A 20,756-nucleotide genomic window follows, 5' to 3' on the forward strand; every position below is an offset into this window, starting at 1 on the left:
ATTAAACAAAACGATCTTCCCTTGAAACTATTATACAAATATAAAAGTGTTTCACCTGAAAATCCTTGGTCAGTTGTCCTATAATTTCGTCGAATGGGTGAATGGGATTAGGTTTGCCATCTGTGAGCACGACCATAACATTGGGTTTGTCTAACCTGTCTCCGCCACTTACAGTGAACAGCTCATCCCTCGCCTTTTTAAGTGCCAGATCAGTACGAGTAAGAAACGGAGGCGAACCTGGTTTAAATCCGGGTTCCCTAGGTTCTACTGGTTCGCTGGATATCTTCGTTTTAAGGGCGTTCTTGTCGTAGTACTGTGAGTCGGAGAATTTGAACACTACCTCTACGTCAGTACTAGATAGAGACAAAGATTTGGAAAAAAATCTACATCACAATCTGAATCAGCTTCGTCATGATCATGAACATAAAAATATTATATTTTCTTTAAATATATGACCGAGAGCTACCAAACTGTACGTTTTCAGACGTTTAGCTAGGAATAATTTGGCGTATTATCTGAACGTTCGTTGAATCTGACAGGTATTTTTTTCTTAACAATTTAAAGCTCTTATAGCATTTTATTGTTTTTCGCTACATTTTGGTCACTTTTACGGCTTCTGAAGTGTAAGCAGAATTCATAAATTCATGATGGTTTATCCCAGACGGCCGCCACTAATGATGATGCAATGACGGCTTTATGTGAAGTGTAAATTGCATCGCTATTTTCAAAGGTTGTCCACCTTAGATCCGCGATCTTGGATTTCTGAGTTGTATCCAAAACTACAAAAAGCAATAAAAATATGACCAAAAAGGATTCAAAGTCAATAGAAGAATTCCACAATGGCATTAACGCGTTAAAAAGGTTAAAAATTTGCTCATTACAAAAAGGTAATACCTGCCCGATGATATCAAAATAAATAAATATTGACGTACAAACCAGTTTGTTTCGAGGTAGACTTCTCAAAAAGTAACAAAAAAACTATAAACGTTCAAGACAGCAAGACTACGATAAAACATTTGATAAGTGTGCAACGAAATACATGGAATTTAAGCATTACTCACCTGAACGTAATAAGTCCAAAGTGATCGCCATTGTTTGCAGGGTCGAACTCTGCAACCAGTTGTGTTAAGAAGTTTCGAGCTTTCTTTAAGTCCCTCCAATGAATGCTATTTGATTTGTCCCAAAGAACTGCGATGTCAAGTCCTGCCGTACAGGGGGGTGCTGTAGGAGAGACAACTTGGTTTAATTCTTTTCCTTGCGAATGTCACAGTTCTATGGCCCCGACTTTCTTATTTGCCATGGTTAAGTAACAAGAGAGGGTACGTTTTATACTACAAACGTCAGCATTTAGTCTTCAGCTTTAAAGAAGTAACAGCAGTCATTTAGTGACTACAAAAAGAAAACTTACGACAGGCTTGTTCGTTGCACTTCACTTTTGCAGTGCAGGTTCTTGTGACATCCTTTGCCCCCCCTCCACACGTCACAGTGCACTCAGAAACTGGCTGCCATTTCGTACAAATCTCACTGGACGGGATGATGTCAATGGACCCGTCAATTCCTAATAGTGGAAAACAGACGTTTCCCTTAAGCACACTGTTATATTCGTTTATTAATATAAGAAGTTATTTTTTAAAGTTTTATGTTTTAAGATGCCAATTTGTACACGTCTCACTAGAAGGAATGATGTCAATGGACTCGTCTATTAAGAGTAGAAGACATATTTCTTTTAAACTCACCGACATATCTGCTTATTAATATAAGGTGTCACGTTTTAAGGACGTTCGCTCGAAAATGTTTTAACATTGATTTTTTTTTTAAACTTCTGCTGCAGTTAGTATATGAATTACTTACCTCTGAAATGCAAAAAAAAAAATGGGGGTCACCGACTTCGTTTCGGAGATATGATATCTGCAAGTTTGTGCTTATTTTGAGAAATCGGTCCTCGTCACTCGATATGACCTCACGGTTGTTGATGCAAATTTTTATAAACGAATCGCTGGAGACAAACTTCCATTGCCGAAGACGGTTTATTTCAGAGGATCTATTAAACAAATAAATTCCACTTTTATAATCCCTAAAGCTACAACTACTCTTTGATAATTGTATTTCCACCCCTGAAGTGGCACAAAATGTGCGGAGTTCGATCGCGCGTGGGTAGATAAATTAAAAAAAATAATAACTTCCCACATTGATTTTTCTTTCGTTTGATGACAGTAAGCAGATATCTATCAAAGAAGGTTAACCGTCTAAAAAAATTGGGGGTCACCGACCTTTTAAAACCGCAAAATCCAGTTGAAACTGGAAGTCACGTTTTTGCGTGACAGGTCGGAGAAGCACTGGAACCTAATTCTATCCCATAATTCAGAGCTCACAATGGTTGCTTGAGTCAATGTTTTCGTTCGAGTGTGCTGTCAAACCTCTGATCGTTTAAGTTGCTTATTGTTATTCTACCTTCAAAACTTATACAGCTGTTTAGCCAATGCCAGGAAAACGCATCTATAGCCGTGAGCGAGGCGAAAATGTGAGAAGTAAGCTTATTTATTTACCTAGAATAGGTATGTGGAGATTGACTGTACACGGGATTGGTGATCAATAAAATTGCTTTCTTGTATAAGGGTAAGACTTTCTCGTTTACTGTCAAAACTTAAAAAAGCTTAAACGTGACTTCGTTTGACGAATAGACTAAATAAAGTATTGCATTTCAATTATTTTATTATATCGAGAGTCAAGTAAATATATTAATCTCTTGGCGCGAAATACCCGCAGGTATCGACGCCTTTTCTTGGACTTTTTGTTGCAACCTTAACCGTCTAACCGTTTCACGTCGATTTTTCGTTTCAAAACTATGCAACGGAGATGAATTTCTCCCTTTTCCCTCTTTTTAATGCTGTCACGTCGGCCGACATGTGTGTTTACCTCCGTCTTCCTCCGTGTATCGTCAACCATGAATTGCGCGTGACATTGCTTGCCGTGTGCGTTACCTGCGCACTAAAGATGCGCATAAACAATTAGCGCAAACGTCCTTAAAGACGGTGCCTACTAACAAAGAAGCATTTTTGTGTGGTTTATGACTATGCGGGAAAAGCAGCTCTAATCAAGGGCTATTGAAATCCAAAACGAAAATTGCGGGTAACCACGTACTTTTTTTTTAGAGATAATTAAGCAATAATGATTCCAAAAAACAGTAACATACATGGCGGTTTTTTTGTCATATTGAAGTTTAATTATCTCTGAAAAATACATGGTTATCCCCAATTTTCTTTTTGGATACCAAGGGCACTTGCTAAGTTCTGCTTTCTCCGCATAGTTTTAAACCGCGCAAAAATTTCCTTGTATTAGTGGGACCCACATATACGGGAAAGCCGAATATTTCGAGATGCGCAGAAAGTAGGCGCAGTAACAAAAGTAGGCACCGTCCTTAATTTGATTTGAATGAGATTCCTGGCATAGATGATAACGGCTTGAACGATTGGAATAGTGAATCGCTGAAAAAGCGAGTACATCTGGGATTTCTTTTTTGGGAACTTCTTTTTAGCTAGAGCTATCCATTTTGTAGCTCAAAGCAATTTCTTTGCAGATGGCCGCGCTTCCAGTCAAATAAGCAAGAAAACGGCGCGAACGGTTGAATGGTTTCCAGTTCTGATTGGCTGGCTACGCTGTTTTCTTCTTTTTTATTGGCTTAGAGTAGCGGGCTAAAATAATTTTTTTGCCCGCTGAATTCTCCATTTTAGCCCGCAAAACACGCCGCAATGCCAAACGAATCTATTATAATTTACTATCGAAAGTGGTTTTAACATTCACTTCTGTAGTGATGATCCTTACGTATGATCAGCTTCACCACCAGCTGCTATAGAATAATCCTGGGTATCAAGAAAATGGACTTCATCTAGAATGAAGAAGTCCTCGAGTGAGTAAAACAAGATCTCCTCATCCAGCTGATTCAACAACGACAGCATCACTTCTTAGGGCATATCCTCAGGAACCAGATGAATTGGTCAACAGGTACGCCCTTTTCCACCCTTAACATGCAAACGTAAGTCCGGTCGCCCAAAGTTGATGTTTCATCAGTACATTGCCAGCGTACATCAGCGTACATCAGCCAGGCATACCCACAAACGCCAGAACAGATTCGAAGCATGGTAAAAAACCAGAAGAGCGTGCAGAAAGCTCTTGACCGATTGCAGTGCAGTTGGCTGATGATGACGATGATCATAAATTGGATGATTCTGAGCCGTACTTTTCTTTCGTTCCTTTCATTATGCCATACAAAGTTCTCATTCTTCCGTCCTCAAACTCATTAATAATTCACGAAGGAAACAACAACAACAAAACAAAACAACAAAAGAAACCACTATCGTGAAGGATTGGAAATGTGATTTTCATTACCATCAAGAATTTCTCAAAAGAAACAAACAAAAAAAAAAACTATTCATGGTTTTCAAAGCTGAATAGAACACTACAAAGAATTTTCTATTCAAAATCCTATTTGGCCACGTCTTTTTTTTTGTTTTTTTCTGTTTAAAATCCAAATTTCGGTGTTTAGAGAGCGGAGAAACATTCTAGATATAACTTGTGTTTGTTATATTATATGAAATATTATTATGGGGTGGCCTTTAAAATAAATGCCAATAAGAGAAATACTTTTCTTTTAAACTTTTGGTATACTGTATGTGGCTTTTCTCATTTTTAATTTACTGTGCAACTTGTTAAAGCGACTGCGCATACTAAGGGAAGCTTTCTTGAAAGCAACTTTACAGCCGTCCACTGACTGGTTAACAACTATTCACCGAAGTGGAGGCGGCAACTGGCCACAGACACTAAGGTCTCTCTCCTCCGCAGAGGTTCGATGGGGCGTTATTTGTATCCGCTGAACGAAGTGAGTGCAGGCGCAAAAGCTGATAGGGTTGACTTGGCGGCGAACCTCTGCCAGAAGCATGTCGTTTTCTTGTACATCCTTGTCGTTTTCTTGTACATTGATAGATTTCTCGGTCATCTCTAAATTTGACAGTTTCATTCTTGGCGGAAGTCAGCATTTACTTTGTCTCTACAGTTTGCGGTCGTTAATTTTAAGGTGAGATTTCACAATTTCTAGAAAAAAGCAAAATCGTTTGTATTCGAAGCCCCCCTTGAAACCCGTGGAGAGTGGACTTAGTACATTTCGCTTCGTGAAATTCAACAATAGTCACGAACAAATAATTGCTTTTTCTGGGCTCGAAAGGCCTTTTGGCCTTTTATAACCTTATTTTAAAGACAGTTGTTTCATCACAGTACATAACAAGCTTCCCGTGAGAATTAAATGCTAATTAAATCACCGAAAGATTATTATAACTTCTTCTGATTAAACTTGTTTACAAGATAAAAATATCAAGTTTGGTCGTTTCGGAGTATAGAAAAAAAAATACGCTTTAATTAAAACATTAAGCTTACTTGCTCTAGTCTCTTTTAAGACCGAATCGTAAGTTTTTATTTGGTCTCAGCTGGCAGACGTTTCCTCAATAAATCATTTCTTTGCATGCACTCTTTTATCTCCACACGATCGCCGCTCGTGTAACTTGAATTTCATTCTTGTAGTGATGATTCAAGGCATCACAGCAAAATAAAAGCGTTTTCTAAACAGTCATCATGAGATAAACAAACTTTCCCCGATTTCTAAGCATGTAGGTAAGTTTTCGTGAGTATATCTCCCACATCGCGCAACACGACAATTTCACAAACACCCGCCATTTTCATGACATAAGTACGCACACCACCCTAGTTACAAAATGACTCCCCCGGATCGCAGCCATATTGGGCGTGGTTTCTGGCAGAGGCTCACGCCGTCGCCTTCCACGGAATTTTACGCCTGCACTCCCTTTTCTCAGCGGAGCCTCTGCGGAGGAGAGAGCACTAAGGTGAATAGTTGTTTTAGTATATACTAAAACAGTGAGATAATAAAGCACGAAAAGAATGTTTTTTTTAGCTTATTTGTTTCTATCAACGGTTAAAATTTTCCCGGGCAAATAACCGAAAAAAGGAGCAGCTCAAAAGCATCACATGATACATCAGGAACAAGGAATTTTCAACGTGTTCCGTGTTTTCGCGGAAAAGTACAAGTCAAGCGGAAGAAAAATGTTTTCTTTTTCTTGTTTTGTTTTAGGGATTTATCGTCGCTGTTAAAATGGAGGAATCCAACAATGGAAAATGGTTTGGAAACAGAGGAATTTTCAAGCGACGATCTGACGTTTTGTTGTAGAAACTGCCGTCACATTTTCTTTCCGACAAATAAAACTTTTGAAGACATTTGTTTAGCTCTTTTGGGGATATAGGGAGTTGTAAATTCTTCCTGCATTTGAAACCATTCCGGAAAAAGATCATTTAACTTTGTTTCTTGTATGAACATGTAAGATTAAATTAGTTTACGCAAGATTAATTTGCGTTTGTAAACAGAAACGTTTTCACCTGTTTCATCGATAAATTCGGGGTTAAAAAAAGTAAGATTTTACAAAAACTGCCAAACCGAATTTCGTCGCCTCCTTCGTGTTAGCGGGAACAGCATCTTTGTTTGATTTAAAATTTGTTCGTTTGTTACGGTGGCTAACTGGAAAACCATTTTCTTGTAATTTACGTAAACTTCGCGAGTTGCTTGGACGTATATGGCACTTGCTATCGAGTTTTTTAGCACAGTCAATCAGAGCGCGCCAACGACGCTATCCACTGTTTAAGTGTATAATAATTGCCCCGATTAACAATTTAAATAGGAAAATTTCTCTTGTTAATCGACCCCCATAAAATAGCAAAAAATCGATAGGAAAAATATTCCTCAAGTGATGAGTTTTACTTACCTGACAGGCTCAGAGTGACTACTGTCAAAACCCACAGAAAGGTCATTGTAGAGAACAGTATAGTCACGTATTAAATCCCAACTCTGCCGACAAAAAGAAATGGACAAATTAATGAATAAGTGAAAATTTTAGTAATAGAGACATGACAAACTAGAGACAAAATTTCAAGACCAACTCGAGTTTCAAAGGCTTTGTCCTCATATATTTGAGGTATTTGCCATGGACAATTAATCCCGGTTGAATATGATGGCAATCGCGTTTGCATTGTCTGTACTATAAATATGCAAGTGATCGTTTAAAAGAACTGTTCAAATTAACTGACAAATTTGGAAAGATCAAGCGAAATACAAAAATTATCCTTAAAATAACATTTACAATTATAATATCCTTTTCAAAAACAGAATACCCAAACGAAGAAATCCTTAAATTAAGCTTGCCTAATTCTTTTTTGATGGCGTAAAAATCAAAACATGAAGATAAATCGAGTGTGTAACGGGTAGCTCTAGTAGCCGAAAGACGTTCGGGTGGGATTCCACTTTCGTAGCAAAGAAACGGTGTATGAAGGCAGCCCTACGTAGAAACGAAAAGGGCGCTCAAAGATTTATGTTTACGCAAAATCTACAGATACTGTTTATGAAATATTTAAACGCGATTTCTCGGTTTTTTTGCAAGCTAAATGTCTTAACTGTATGTGAAAGAAAATAAGGCTTGATAACTTGTTTTATACTTATGGGAAGAAAACTACGTAGAACTAATTAAGAAATATTAATGTGAACTTACTTTCAGTTAAAAAGATAAGAGATGTTAAACTATCATTAGCAATAGCTAAAAATTATATCAATAGAAAAATACCTTAGGTTTTCAACGAAGATACTGGAAACTGACCATTCTGCTTAGAAATTTGCGATAATAGTTAATAAAAGGTAAATAATTAATCATCTTTAAACCAACAAAATTTATCCACGTGCTTACGTTTTGTTCTAAGCATATCTAAGCATAATCTGGCAAAGAAAGCAAAATTTTGGAGATTAAATATTCTCAAAGTGGCATGTAACTGGTAGAATGTCAAAGAAACGTCAGCTTTTCCGCGCTTTTATGGTGGCCAATTCACCATACGAAGTCAATTGATAAAAACAAGCATTCTCTTTATGTGTATGACAAGGCTATGCTCTGAAGAAGAGATAACGTTTCTTTCGAAACGTTCCCCCTTTATCCAAGAAATTTACAGAATTACAGACCAAGAAATTATATTTTCTATACCGTATTGAACAGGTTCAGTTTAGGCCCATGAACTTTTCTGTGACCAACGAAAGAAAAGCATGTACTTTCCCAATGCACGTCCTTGAATAAAAGAACTATCTCTCCTCTAAAACTATAAGGTTTAACATCTCTTTGAGGTGGCTATTTTACCTGATCAACTCAGTTCATAAAAACAAAGATTCTTTTACACTCCTTTGGCATTTCACCCTTAAAAGGATCAACAGGAAATGTCGAATCTTGCGGGTGTGGAGTTCACACACAACAGGGAAATCTTACCTGTTGTTCATAGACCTTTCTGGAGTATATCACTGCCATATTTAACCTAAAATTGTCTTAAATAGTTAGCTAATTGCCTGTTACATTTCAAATGTGGTTTCGGAACCTTGAATCTCCGAAGTGTAACCCTTCATTCCACTTACTCTTCTTTCTTCTTCTTCTATTTAGTACCTTTGATCTGAAAGTTTTAGAGCAGTCTTCAGTTGTGTTGTGTTCCCAACTGAAGTGATCTCTAAAATTATGCTCTCTCTGCCAGATTATGCTAACAAAAAATACTGACACGACTGATAAAAGGTTACCTAGTGGTAAACTTGTGTGAACAAAGTTTACTGGTTTAAAGATGATTAATTGTTTAGTTTACTGTGTCTATTTTCACGAGTTTCTAAATAAATATGAATGTATTCGTTTTGTTTTATTCTAGTTCGCTTTCTGTCAGTCCTTTTTGAAAGAAATTAGATCAGTGGCAATGAAAGCCGTTAGGAAAATTTTTTCCTGAAAGTAAATGAGATAGACACTATCGATTTGTTATTTCTTTGATGTAGATAGCATTTTTTTCTATATACCGGAGTCCCGCGCGCGCTGAAGACGCTCGCGCGCGGAGCCCCATTGATAAGAGACTCTGGTAAACCCATCAGTGCGAGAAATTTTAGTTTGATTATGACGTCACTTACGTCCAACCGTACGTACGCTCCTTCATGTAATTCAATGTGAAATGAGACACTCAAACCATCTGCTGCAACCTGGGTTATTTTCGGCAGGAAGTGAGATGGCCAACCTCTTTCAGAAAAACAAAGGAGAATTTTGAAGAAAACTTATTGTTGTATTCGTTGAATATTTCGACAAATGACTTATGTCGAGAAAGCAGGTGACAAAAAAGGAAATGTGAGACCCGAGAGCAACTGAGAGGGCGAACAAACAGGCAAAATGTCAGTTTAAAACAAAGATGTGGTGAGTAAACAACTCTCAATTCGCTTAGAAATTAAATCCAATTTTGCAGACAATTGTCGGTAATTTTCCATATTTAACATATTTCAAACTTAACACAAATACTTAGGTCATTGCCATACGACAAAATACCGTGGATAAATTAATTTTGAACATTCACAGAGCTATTCACAGTTATGAACTGTTTTGAACATTTTGTGTCGGACTTAATGTGTATTATAAATTCATTGGCAGTGCATATTTGTAAACACGCAATAAACGCTTAAATATTTTTAGCCTGCGAACGCAGACGTATTTCCGGCTGTCGAGATTCTCTCCGCCAAAAAATAACGTCTGCGTACCCGAGCCGCAAAACGATTTCCGTGACGTAGAAGCTTTTGTTTTCTCGTTGGCCAATCAGATTACATGATAGAATGACACTCGAGTGGTCCACGCGACGAACAAACGCCACAGAGCTAGCATACATAATGGCATTTCGAAAACTAATCCCTACGGCTAAGAATTGTCAGTAAGAAAACCTCGATTCGGTTTATTTGAGTATTTCCCTTCTTGATCAAGATGAACATCATTAAGCAGAGCTAAGTTATGAATGCTTTATTATCAATTTATTTGCGAACTGCAGGATTCATACGTGGAGCCGGGCAGAGCCAAGCTATAAATGCTTTACTATCAATTGAACTGCAGGAGTCGTACGTGGAGCCGGGCCGACCCGTCAACATTTGGTAACGCCAGATATGCGCTAAGCCACAAAACAATGGAGATACAAGCATGAACTCACGAGTAACGAAATCACGGATCCTACATATGTCTTCACAAATAACATTTATTAAACGCTGCCTAAAATCTTGCAGTTAATCCGAGCCGATAAACCTAAACAAATGCCACAGAACTAACATACAAACTTGCACACCGACCACGATATATACGATTTCTCACAAGTGGACTGCACAGACGAAAACACTATGGGCAACGCTTGATAAATGCTAAACCCCGTCGGCAAATTGACAAAAATATCCTTTTCATTTTCTACAACATCCTCGATTGAATCCTCCCGGTGCTTATTTAACATTTCAATACCGAAAACCTCGTAAACTTTGCTAAACGCGTCTCTCATACTGCCCGCCGTTATTTTTCCACGAGTTAACGTGTACACCGAATCTCGTTGGGTGGTTCTGCGATTTTATGAGCTAAACGGTGATTAACTTAGATTTTCTACGTCATGGAAATCGTTTTGCGGCTCGGGTACGCAGACGTTATTTTTCGGCGGAGAGAGTCTCGACAGCCGGAAATACGTCTGCGTTCGCAGGCTAAAATATTTTGGACCACAACTAAACATTATTTTTCTTGTATTCTCCTTTTGTTAACGTTTACTTTTGGTAACGTTTAGTTAGAGACTAGAGACTAGAACTTAGAGACTAGAATTATTTTTGTAGCAGAATATCCACAGAGTTATGATTTTTTTAATTTAATTTTGCGTTGGACTTGCGTAATTCATTCGCCATTTGCAGCGCATGTATATTTGTAAATACGCTCTAATTTTAAGCACTCACTGAAATATTTCGGACCACAAACAAACATTATTTCTCCTATATTCTCATTTTGTTAACTTTTACTTAGCGACTAGAATTATTTCTGTAGGAGAAATATTCACAGAGTTATGAGTTGCTTTGAACATTTTGCGTTAGACTTGTGTAATTCATTCGCCACTTGCAGCGCATATTTTTAAACATACTCTAATTTTAAGCGCTCACTGAAATATTTCGGACCACAACCAAGGAAGTGTATTGGGAAAGTAAATGATTTTCTGTCGTATGTCACAGAAAAGTTCATGAGCCTGTTCAATACGGTATAGATAATATGATTTCTTGGCCTGTAATTCGTGTATATAAATTTCTTGGATAAAGGGAAACGTTTCGAAAGAAACAGTGATGCTTCGACGATAAAGGAGTGTAAAAGAATCTTAGGTTTTATGAACTGAGTTGATAAGGTCAAATAGCCACCTTAAAGAGATACAAATACTGACTTCTAGGACATTAACTCTTCTTCAGAGCATAGCCTTGTCATACACATAAAAAGAATGCTTGATTTATCAATTGACTTGGTATAGTGAATTGGCCACCGTAAAAGCGTGGAAAAGCTGACTTTTTTGACATTCTACCAGTTACATGCCACTTTGAGAATACATAATCGCCGAAATATCTGCTCTCTTTGCCAGATTATGCTTAGAACAAAACGCAATCACGTGGAGAAATTTTATTAGTTTAAAGATGATTAATTATTTACCCAGAACGGTCAGTTTCCAGTATCTTCGTTCAACAACTGAGGTATTTTTTTATTGATACATTTTTAGCTATTGCTAATGATAGTTTAACATCTCTTATCGTTTTAACTGAAAGTAAGTCCACATTAACATTTCTCAATTAGTTCTACGCAGTTTAAGGATTTCCTTCCCTTGTTAGCTTTCAGGCGACCACCGAGGTGATCAATCCAAGGCACTGTAAAATAATGTAATATTTTCTTCCCATAAGCATAAGACTCGGTATCAATCCTTTTTTCTTTTACATACAGTGAAGACATTTAGCTTGCAAACCAATCGGGAAATCGCGTTTTAACATTCCATAAACAGTATCTGCAAAAACATAAATCTTTCAGTGAGCTGATCGATTGTAATTTTTGTATTTCGCTCGACCTTTATTTGTCCTTTTTTTTTTTTCGGTAGAGTAGGGATTTAATACTATACTGTTCTCTACAATGACCTTTCTGTGGGTTTTGACAGTAGTCACTCTGAACTTGTCAGGTAAGCAAAACTTATCAAGGAATCTTTTTTCTGTCAAACTTTTAGAGTTATTACAAAATAAAGTAATTTTATGCTATTTTATGGAGGTCGATTAACAAGAGAAATTGTCCTATTTAAATTGTTAATCGGGGCAATTATTATATACTTAAACAGTGGATAGCGTCACTGGCGCGCTCTGATTGAAGAAGAAGAAAATTTAAATTCCTGCGCAAGGAAGTAAACTGAAATTATATTGAGCAAATACAATTTTGACTTACGTTGAAAAAGTTCTGTAAACCAATTTGCGTGTAATGGATTAGCGAGATTTCATGCATAGGTAAATATCATTCGAGATGTCGGTGTGAAGTTGTTTATCCGGCTAGACGGATTTCAATAGAATTTACATGTAATTACCTTTGCGCGTGTAGAAAGGCAGCATTATGGATGACGAGAATAAAAATTTGGCCGCTATTCCAATGGGCAAAAAGAAAAAAAGAGATCCTGGCAAGCGTTGTGTCGTAATGTTTGGTAATAATACTAATGCAGACAACGTTAGTTTTCACCAATTTCCGAGACCTGAACCGCTGGGAAGACAATGGATTCAGTTCGTGCTAAGAAAAAGAGACGATAACTGGAAGCCAGTTTCTGGGCATTTTTGCAGTAACCAATTTTTCTCCAGACTGCTTCGAAGGAATGGGGGCGAAATTGGCCTTCTCTACTACTGCTGCTGAAGAAAACTTAACAGCTGTGCCAACGATTCAGGTTAATCCCACACCTGAACAGCTTGAGGATGCGCGTCGGCTGAAAAGAAAACTCCCCCCCCCCCCCCCCATGGAAACTAAACTGGATGAAAAAAATAAGCCTGACGATCTGCAAACCTACAAGACACCGAAAAGACGCAGCCGGGCCCTTTCCAAGTCAACTGCACATTGGGTGAGTTCCAAATAGCCAAATAATTAAGTGGAACTTTACCTTCCATTACACTACAATTCAATATGCCATGGAATGTTCTTGATTTGTGATTTTATCTTCACTTCGGCTGCTATAAATCATCGTGATGTATTTTGATGACAGCTTGTTGCCGAGTTCGAGGGGATGTATGACAAGAGAACAGTTTATACTCAGGAAAAGCCATCTACAAGTGGCTACATTAAAATTCAAAATGACCCCCCGAAAGCGCTACCTATAATGGTCGAGGATGAAGCTCCCACACCTGCAGGTGACAAGAGAAACAAAGCCACGCACAAAGGACTCTGACGCCCAATTTGTCGCAGTAAAGGTATTTACAGCACCGGATATACTTTATTTATAATCTTGTAAACTACTCCGACCCGTATTTTAAAATTGACTTTGTTATCAATTCATCTACGCAGGTACGCAAACATCCACACAGAAAATTATTCTAGTTGACAATGGTTGTCAGTGCAACATTGCGAATCTTGCTCCCTTAAAACTGCTGATAAATTGTCTGGATGAGAACGCACCAGATGAAACACCAGACGATAGACACCTTCAAGGAGATGTGGACCCTTTCGAAGACTTAGCTGTTGATGATGAAGACTACAACCCATCCCTTGAGTCAGAGGAAGATGAGGATGACAAAGAGGTCACAACAACTGGTAGTATCCGTCGTTTAAATTTTCATTCGACCTTTCAACAATTTAAATTGCCGCTCCTGGAGGCTGTATTGTCCGAGGTTAAATGACAGCCTCGCATTTAATACATTACTCTTTGTTGAAGAGCACTTTCTGGCAAATTAACTCAATGCCTTTTCTCTTTTAACAACTCAGTTACGGGTATGCCAATAACAATCTTTACATGTAGGTCGTCAGATGGTAAAGAAAATGTGAAGCCCCACGAGGAGAGGAAATTTATTGTTTTTGAGACAAACCTTCTCAGCTTGTTTGCATCTTGCCCCATTTGTGCTGTTTCCGCTGAGGCGCTAGTTCTAAAGGAAATTGGTTCATTGGTAAGAATTTTCTACTGGTGCACGGAAGAAAGCTGCAAGTACACCAATGTGTGGTGCAGCTAACCTCTTGTCATAGGAAAGATGCCTGTGGAAAACTTGTTATTGTCGTCTTCTATTCTGCTCTCGAGTTAGTGAGCGTAGCCGTAGAAAAGTAGAAAAAAAAGCCTTTACCCAAAAGAAAAATGGGTAAAGCAACCCAACCAACTAGCAGAATAGTAAGAAATGAATGTAGAATAAATAAATAAATAAATAAATAAATACATGTAAATAAATAAACAACAACATTTGATGATAACAGCGACACCTTTAGAGGTAAAGTTCTTAACGATGCCCACCTGTAAGTGGGGCGTGGTTAGTAGAGAAACTTGGTAAGGTTTGTTCCACATGTGATTGTTTCAATTGACTTTTGCTTTACTCACAGGATCGTGTGCAGCTAAGACTTTGACAATGCTTATAATCATAAATGTTGCTAGCATCTCAAAGCGCACATTCTACCGGCACACGAGCTCGCATGACAACCCTGTCATAATACAGCAGTGGAGGGCAAATCAGCAGAGTCTCCTAGAAAGACTAAGTGAAAGTGAACGTAGGTTGCTGTTGGCTGGTGATGGCAGATGCGACTCCCCTGGGTACTGCGCGAAATCTGGTTCGTTTACTTTCATCGAAGAGGAGATTAACAGGGTGGTCGACTTTCAACTAGTCCAGTTTAGCACAGCCCCTCTTTTCGAGAACGGTACGAATTCTTTTTCGCTCTGAATTTGCAAGGTAATTTTGTGAGCACTGCCATAAAATAATGAGCAAATATGCCCTCCGTGGGCATCCATATCAAAGCCTATTAGTGCTTAAATGTTATCTGTCTCTAAGACTAATTAACACTAACAGACGCCGAGTGGTATCACATACTTGAAGTAGTTCAATCGTATTTTTCCTGATATCTTCCCTCATATTGTTACCGGCAGCCCAATGGCAATTTTTTGTTAATCAGGACAAATTTCTACAAAAGCCCAAGTAACTTTTCAGTTTTTACGGTTCTGTATACCACGAAAACGTTTTTTTTCTTATTCTTTGTAGAGCAACGAAGTCAGAAATAGAGCCTAGATGGAACATGAATGGTTTGTGCGAGCGGTTGGACTAATCAACAATGCTGGGTTGAACATTGCCCAAATCATTACACACAGGCACAAACAAAATAAAGCATGAATTGGAAGAAATTTGCTGGACATTTGCCACTACTTCAACATTTGGCATGTATCTCAAGGTAAAGGGACACTTCTCTTACGTGTAAAGGAATCGGGGGAGGGGATGGTGGATGTAGACACTGCTGCCATGTATTACGTTCACTCTTACGTTATGTTAGTTGCATTAATTTTCCTCGACTCGTCGTCATTTTTATTTCGTCTTCTCAAACAGGTTTCAGTAAAAAGATTGACAAGCTTGCAAAAAAGAAAGAATATGAAGACGTTGGTTAATGGCGGCAATCCATCTCTAATTACATGTACTGGTGTGCGGCATCAACCCCAGATGGCAATGGACACCTGATGCAGGAAAAGTGGAAAATGTTACCTCTCGCCATCAAAAACATTCACAGTAACCCTAACAGTGATGTATACTCTGAACGTAGGCATGGAAAACTAGAAGGAGAGGCCAGAGATAGTCTTTCGCTTCAGCCTGGTATGCCACTTAAAATTAATAAACATAGCATCTCTCCACGTTCTTTCTGCAACATTTGAAGAAAAAGATAAAGCAAGCACAGCATACGTAAAAGGTAGTCTGCACATTAGTCTGGTCTATTGATACAACATCAAGAAAAGGAACACAAATAAGAACCAAAAATAAAGAAATAAACGAGAGCAACAGTAATTTTTCAATTCACAGGCTCTACTGCTGCTGTAAAACTAGAGGAATTGTTGCTCAAGCCTCATATGTTAAAAGATATAGCTTAACTGTCTCCAAAGTACCAGACATCTATTCTCGACGCGAAGCACAGCCTGGATACACAGTTAGTTCCTACGGATACTCCGTTCTCGTACTGCATGGGGAATGTACACAAGGTTGCAATTAAGATCAACTGCAACGCATTTGTCGACTTTTATCCTGGTTTGAATCTTATATAATTATAATATTTAATATAATTCTCTACACACCTTCTTTATTATCAAATAGATTGCGCCTTTCTGCCCTACACTACAATGAAAATGCGGACGGAATGCAAGCAGTGACAGTTGATGGAAGGCCATGCTACTCAAAACGATTTCCCAAAGCTAAACAAGGAAGGCATACAGTTAGGAAAATTAAAACTAAAGCAAGCTATGGTAAGCACAAGTGTTCAGCTGGAAGTCATCGGTATGGAATTCTACTTTGGAAATCATTTCTAACACATCACTGTATATGTTGTGCTTCATCGAGTCGCCAAGTGTGCTTCCCTATTCTTTCATTGTTGTCATCATAAAACTACCACAAAAACGTAACCATAACTGAAAAAAAACTGCATCAGCACAAAGGCCTGACAGAGAATAAGCAGTTAGGAGTTTTGTCAGCAGATACAACCGATCTAGTCTTGTGAACTATACTAAAATTGCTTTAACAGATGCCAATTACTTTTGATGTGTAAAATGTATCGATAAGATGTGATGAACTAATCAACAATGTAATTGGTTTGATGATTGGCCAAACAATCCATCACAAAAGCACAGAAAGACATGCAATAATATAATTCAGCATTTTTTTTTTCAAAGTGGCTTTTAAGTTAAGTATCAATTTCGGAACTATATATATATAATTGTTTTAGAAAAACATTACACAAACATAGTCCTTGTAATCAAACGTTTTCAAGCTGAAATGCACTCCCACACCCATCGATCCCAATGTGACACCTTGTTTGTTTAAAAAAAAAAAAACCAAGGCATTTAACTAAAACTACTTTGAATGTAAGTGCAATAACGTACATGTCACACAATCAATCATACTGTACATAGGAAACTCAAGCCGCCCAATTTGCAGCCATTCCAAATACAACGCCATTTTTACTTCACCCAATACGTACTTGCAAATTCCACTCATTTCATTAACTATCATAGAAAAAGGATATGGACTTGAGGCAAGTCTATTCATCTGCATACTGAAAACCTGCGCATACTGAAAACCTGCAAGGCCATGTCGTCTTCTGACCTTCCTGGCTCTTGGAAATGTGCTCTGATACAGTTTACTGCATGACAAGATAAAGGAACTCTGGTTTCCTTTTCCAGAGCTCTCCGCAACATCAGCTAACTAACTGCCTGTTGTATAGGCTATACTTGTCTACTCTTTTTGTGGTCAGGTCCCTCATAGGCCGAGATGCCGTATTGCTGCTTATATTGCAGCCATGCAGCCTGAAATACCCAGTAGTTAAGGAAGAGCGCATGGGACCCAGGGTGATGTACTATGCACTGTGGGGGCTCTTCTAGCCGCTCTACCTTAACAGCCTCTAAATTTGTACTTAAAACAGCTTCGATTTCTCTGCAACAGATGTTCTCTTCCTCTCTCCACACCTGGTGGCAGTTCCCACACGGGTACCTTGTAAACAATCACGCTGGGTATTTTTTTAGTCAAATGTGGCCAAAAAGTTTCTCCTCCTTAGGGTTTTGTGGTAGCAATCTCAAACTTTGCAACCAGACAAAACAATGTTTTCTCTACAACTTGTCCGATTCGGATTTTTGAATTTCATTTTTCTAACGGTGAAATGACGTCATCAATTTGGCGGGAAACTTTTTTTTGGAGCTACGACACAGTTGTTCCTAACATAAAAAAACAACATGAAATGGGAATAACAAATCTGAAAAAAAATTTGGAATACCTCATTGTAGTCAAGAGTTATGTGAAGTTAAGCGTTCAATTTAAGGCTATTTTTAGTAACAAAATGGCGGAAAATTCAAACTTCAGAAACCCAAAACTTTTGATTCAGTTTAGATATTTCAAATCTTTTTTCAGTTTTGTAATCCTTAAGGTATGTTTATTTAAAAAAATGTGATTGACCATGTCGAAGCTCTAAAAAAAAATTTCGCACCAAATTGATGACGTCATTTTACCGTTAAAAAAAATAACATTCAAAAATCCGAATCAGCCAAGTTGTAGAGAAGTTCGCCCGCAAAAATTGAGATTCGTACAATAAAACCCTAAGGAGAAGAAACTTCTTGGCCGAATTTGACTAAAAAAATCCCCAGCGTGAATGATAATCAGTATCTAAAAAATTATGAAGGGCTACTGAGTACTACCTCCTTAGCCTTAGACTGGGTTGCCAAACAGCCTTCGCCAAAAAAACAACAACAACAACAACAACAACAAAAGACAAACAAACAAACAAACAAACAAGAACAACTCTCAGACTTCGTTTCCTTCATTTATGTACTCACTTGGTGTGCTAAAAAAGGAAACCATCACTTCCTTGGCTAGTTAGTACATAAGGAACTTTTTAAGAAGCAAACTAATTTAAAAGATACATCTTTTTATTCCAGCTTGCAAATGACGACCACGTTAGCAGAACACAAACACATTTAAATTTTTTTTTTTCAAAAAATTAGTGACGTTCACCATTACCACTCTCGTTCGAGAACGAATCAAAATGTGTTTATACCGCGAACTAGAACTAATCAGTGCAAGAAATTCAGTGTTAGATATGCTGCTGTTAATTTTTGGAAAAAAATACCTTTAAACGTCAAGAATGCAGCATCTGTTCAAAGTTTTAGAAAATAACTAAGGGAACATCTGCTTATATCCGAATCCTAAGAGTTACATCCTGAATTCCTACATAGATATTTTTTTTATTACTTATTTGTTTATTCATTTAACTTTGTCAATATAACCTTTGTTTGCTTATTTCCATGTATGTTTGCTAGCTAACATCAAATTCAATGCACAATATCTTTTTTAAGAGCGCCTGTCCGTAAAAATCCGACAAATTGTTAATTTCGCGGCAAGGGTGGGAAATTCGATTTGTCATATTTTAATGTTAAATAGGCTAGGATATAACTAAAATCACTGTATAGTTTTTTTGGTTAAATATCCGTTTATTTCAAAGAAAAATGCCAATAACGAAAATCCGTTAAAATCACCATTTGAGGCGCTAAATTATTACACGGTTATGAGAGCCTCGCGTGCAAAAACAAATCATTCTACCGCTCTAAAAACAATCAAATCGTTTTTTACAATCTCTAAATATCTGTTGGAATGATTTTGGGAGATATTGCGTTGTTCTTATATACAAAATAATTTAATTTTGAAGGCATACAATTCACTGCAGTAAAAGTACTTCGTGAATAAAAATAAACCATGTGCCAAACCTTCAAATCGATTAAGCTTCTGGTGGTTGAACGTTAGAAGGATGGTCTTTAGATTCCTGTAAAACTTTCTTTGGGCAAATGATTAAAAGCAACGCGTAAAAAATGCAAATATTTGACCCTCCGTGATGAACTTTGAAAATGCGGGTCAGAAATAGATTTTTATCCGTGCGCATGTCTTAACCATACTAGGTTAAGATAAGTAAATAGAAAACATTTCGAAATGTTCTAACCTTATAATATGCTGTAGAAGACAGGTCCAAAGGCCATTTGGTCGCTCGTCGCATAAGTTTCAGTTGTGTTTCTAACTGTCAACGTATTCAGTGCTCGAATACAAAGTTTTGATAAACTTTCGGCGCATTTCATCAATACTGCACCTTCGTCGACGGCTTAGTCATTTGTAAAGTATTTCTTAGTTGACAGTGCACGAAAATATTACATTGAACATATTGTCTAAAATGACAAAAAAATGGCGCCAACCACAGTCTATCTTGCATTGCAGGCAGCCGTTTGTTCGTCACGAAATGCACTGTGAGGGGCATTTTTGGGGGGTGGAAGGGGGTTAGGATGGAGGAGGGTTAAAATACGGAAATGTTTGATTAATGAACAGGTATATTCCCAAGGCACAAACTAAAACAGCAATTATGGTAGTGATACCTTAAGTTACGTGCTTTTTTCCTTTGCTAAAATCCAGATAATTCATTTATTCATTTGGGCGCGGGCTGAGTCTTTAGGAGCGTTGGCTAGTGGGGGGAAGGGGGGGGGGGGGGCGGTTAGATATTACAAAATCAATACTTACTGATGCAGATCACCACATCCTTCGGTTAGTTATTTCAATTTTGTTTACTGGACCTAAGATAATAATAAAAAAGCCCGTCGAATTTCTTGCGAGATAGCTTATATCAAAACACATATAAAACACCAATTTCATTTTTTCCGGCCTGTGTACTCCGATAACGCACGAATGACGTCAAAAGATGGTAAGAACCTCAGCCACAATCCTCGATTGCGACTGGTAGCGTACTTCTTTCTTCTTTCTCCATTTTGACTTTGTCTGTGAGTAATTGGAGAGCACGCGTAGGCCCAAATGGAATCAATTTATTTTTTTTAAAGATACGCTTGATTGCATAAACGTTGACACCTAAGAAGCATAAACCGTGAACGATGAGACCCAATGGCTTGATGGGTATAAGTGTACTAAATTTATTTGCATAATATTCTATTATCGTGCGACGGTTGATAACCAAAATTAGTTGCACGTGGTGAATGATGGAAATTGTCCAAGCTTTCCTAAAGTGTCAAGTTGGCCAACGAGGGCCAATTTTTAAACACTACCCACAAATCCGTTGGGTTTCATCGTTCATGGTTTATGCTTTTAAGGTGTCAACGTTTTTGCA

At 37.8% G+C, this 20,756-nt stretch overlaps 2 protein-coding genes, 1 long non-coding RNA gene and 1 pseudogene across 5 annotated transcripts in view; 2 read left to right on the top strand and 2 right to left on the bottom strand.

Annotated features, from left to right (window-relative positions):
• LOC146458827 (matrilin-1-like) overlaps positions 1 to 7,694 on the bottom strand; it is a 29,273-nt gene extending 21,579 nt beyond the window's left edge. Inside the window, exons 1-5 of one of the 3 annotated variants that reach the window (XM_085090285.1) lie at positions 7,674 to 7,694; positions 6,822 to 6,904; positions 1,409 to 1,558; positions 1,062 to 1,221; positions 56 to 353 (exon numbers count right to left, since the gene is read on the bottom strand). In XM_085090285.1, the coding sequence (XP_084946411.1) occupies positions 56 to 353; positions 1,062 to 1,221; positions 1,409 to 1,558; positions 6,822 to 6,867 (654 nt within the window). In that variant the 5' untranslated portion in view covers positions 6,868 to 6,904; positions 7,674 to 7,694. Of the gene's footprint in view, positions 1 to 55; positions 354 to 1,061; positions 1,222 to 1,408; positions 1,559 to 6,821; positions 6,907 to 7,332; positions 7,352 to 7,601; positions 7,654 to 7,673 lie in introns of those variants that run through there. The other 2 variants (XM_085090284.1, XM_085090286.1) reach the window with 2 other exon arrangements.
• LOC146458819 (uncharacterized) overlaps positions 1 to 20,756 on the top strand; it is a 182,290-nt gene that overhangs the window by 132,656 nt on the left and 28,878 nt on the right. The gene's annotated exons all lie outside the window — the stretch shown is intronic.
• The window catches only part of LOC146458824 (von Willebrand factor-like), a 108,436-nt gene that overhangs the window by 73,975 nt on the left and 13,705 nt on the right, over positions 1 to 20,756 (bottom strand). The gene's annotated exons all lie outside the window — the stretch shown is intronic.
• On the top strand, positions 13,174 to 16,651 carry LOC146458829 (uncharacterized; annotated as a pseudogene).

Source organism: Pavona decussata, unplaced genomic scaffold (genome assembly GCF_977016875.1).
Source record: "Pavona decussata unplaced genomic scaffold, jaPavDecu1.1 SCAFFOLD_228, whole genome shotgun sequence".
Lineage (NCBI taxonomy): Eukaryota > Metazoa > Cnidaria > Anthozoa > Scleractinia > Agariciidae > Pavona > Pavona decussata.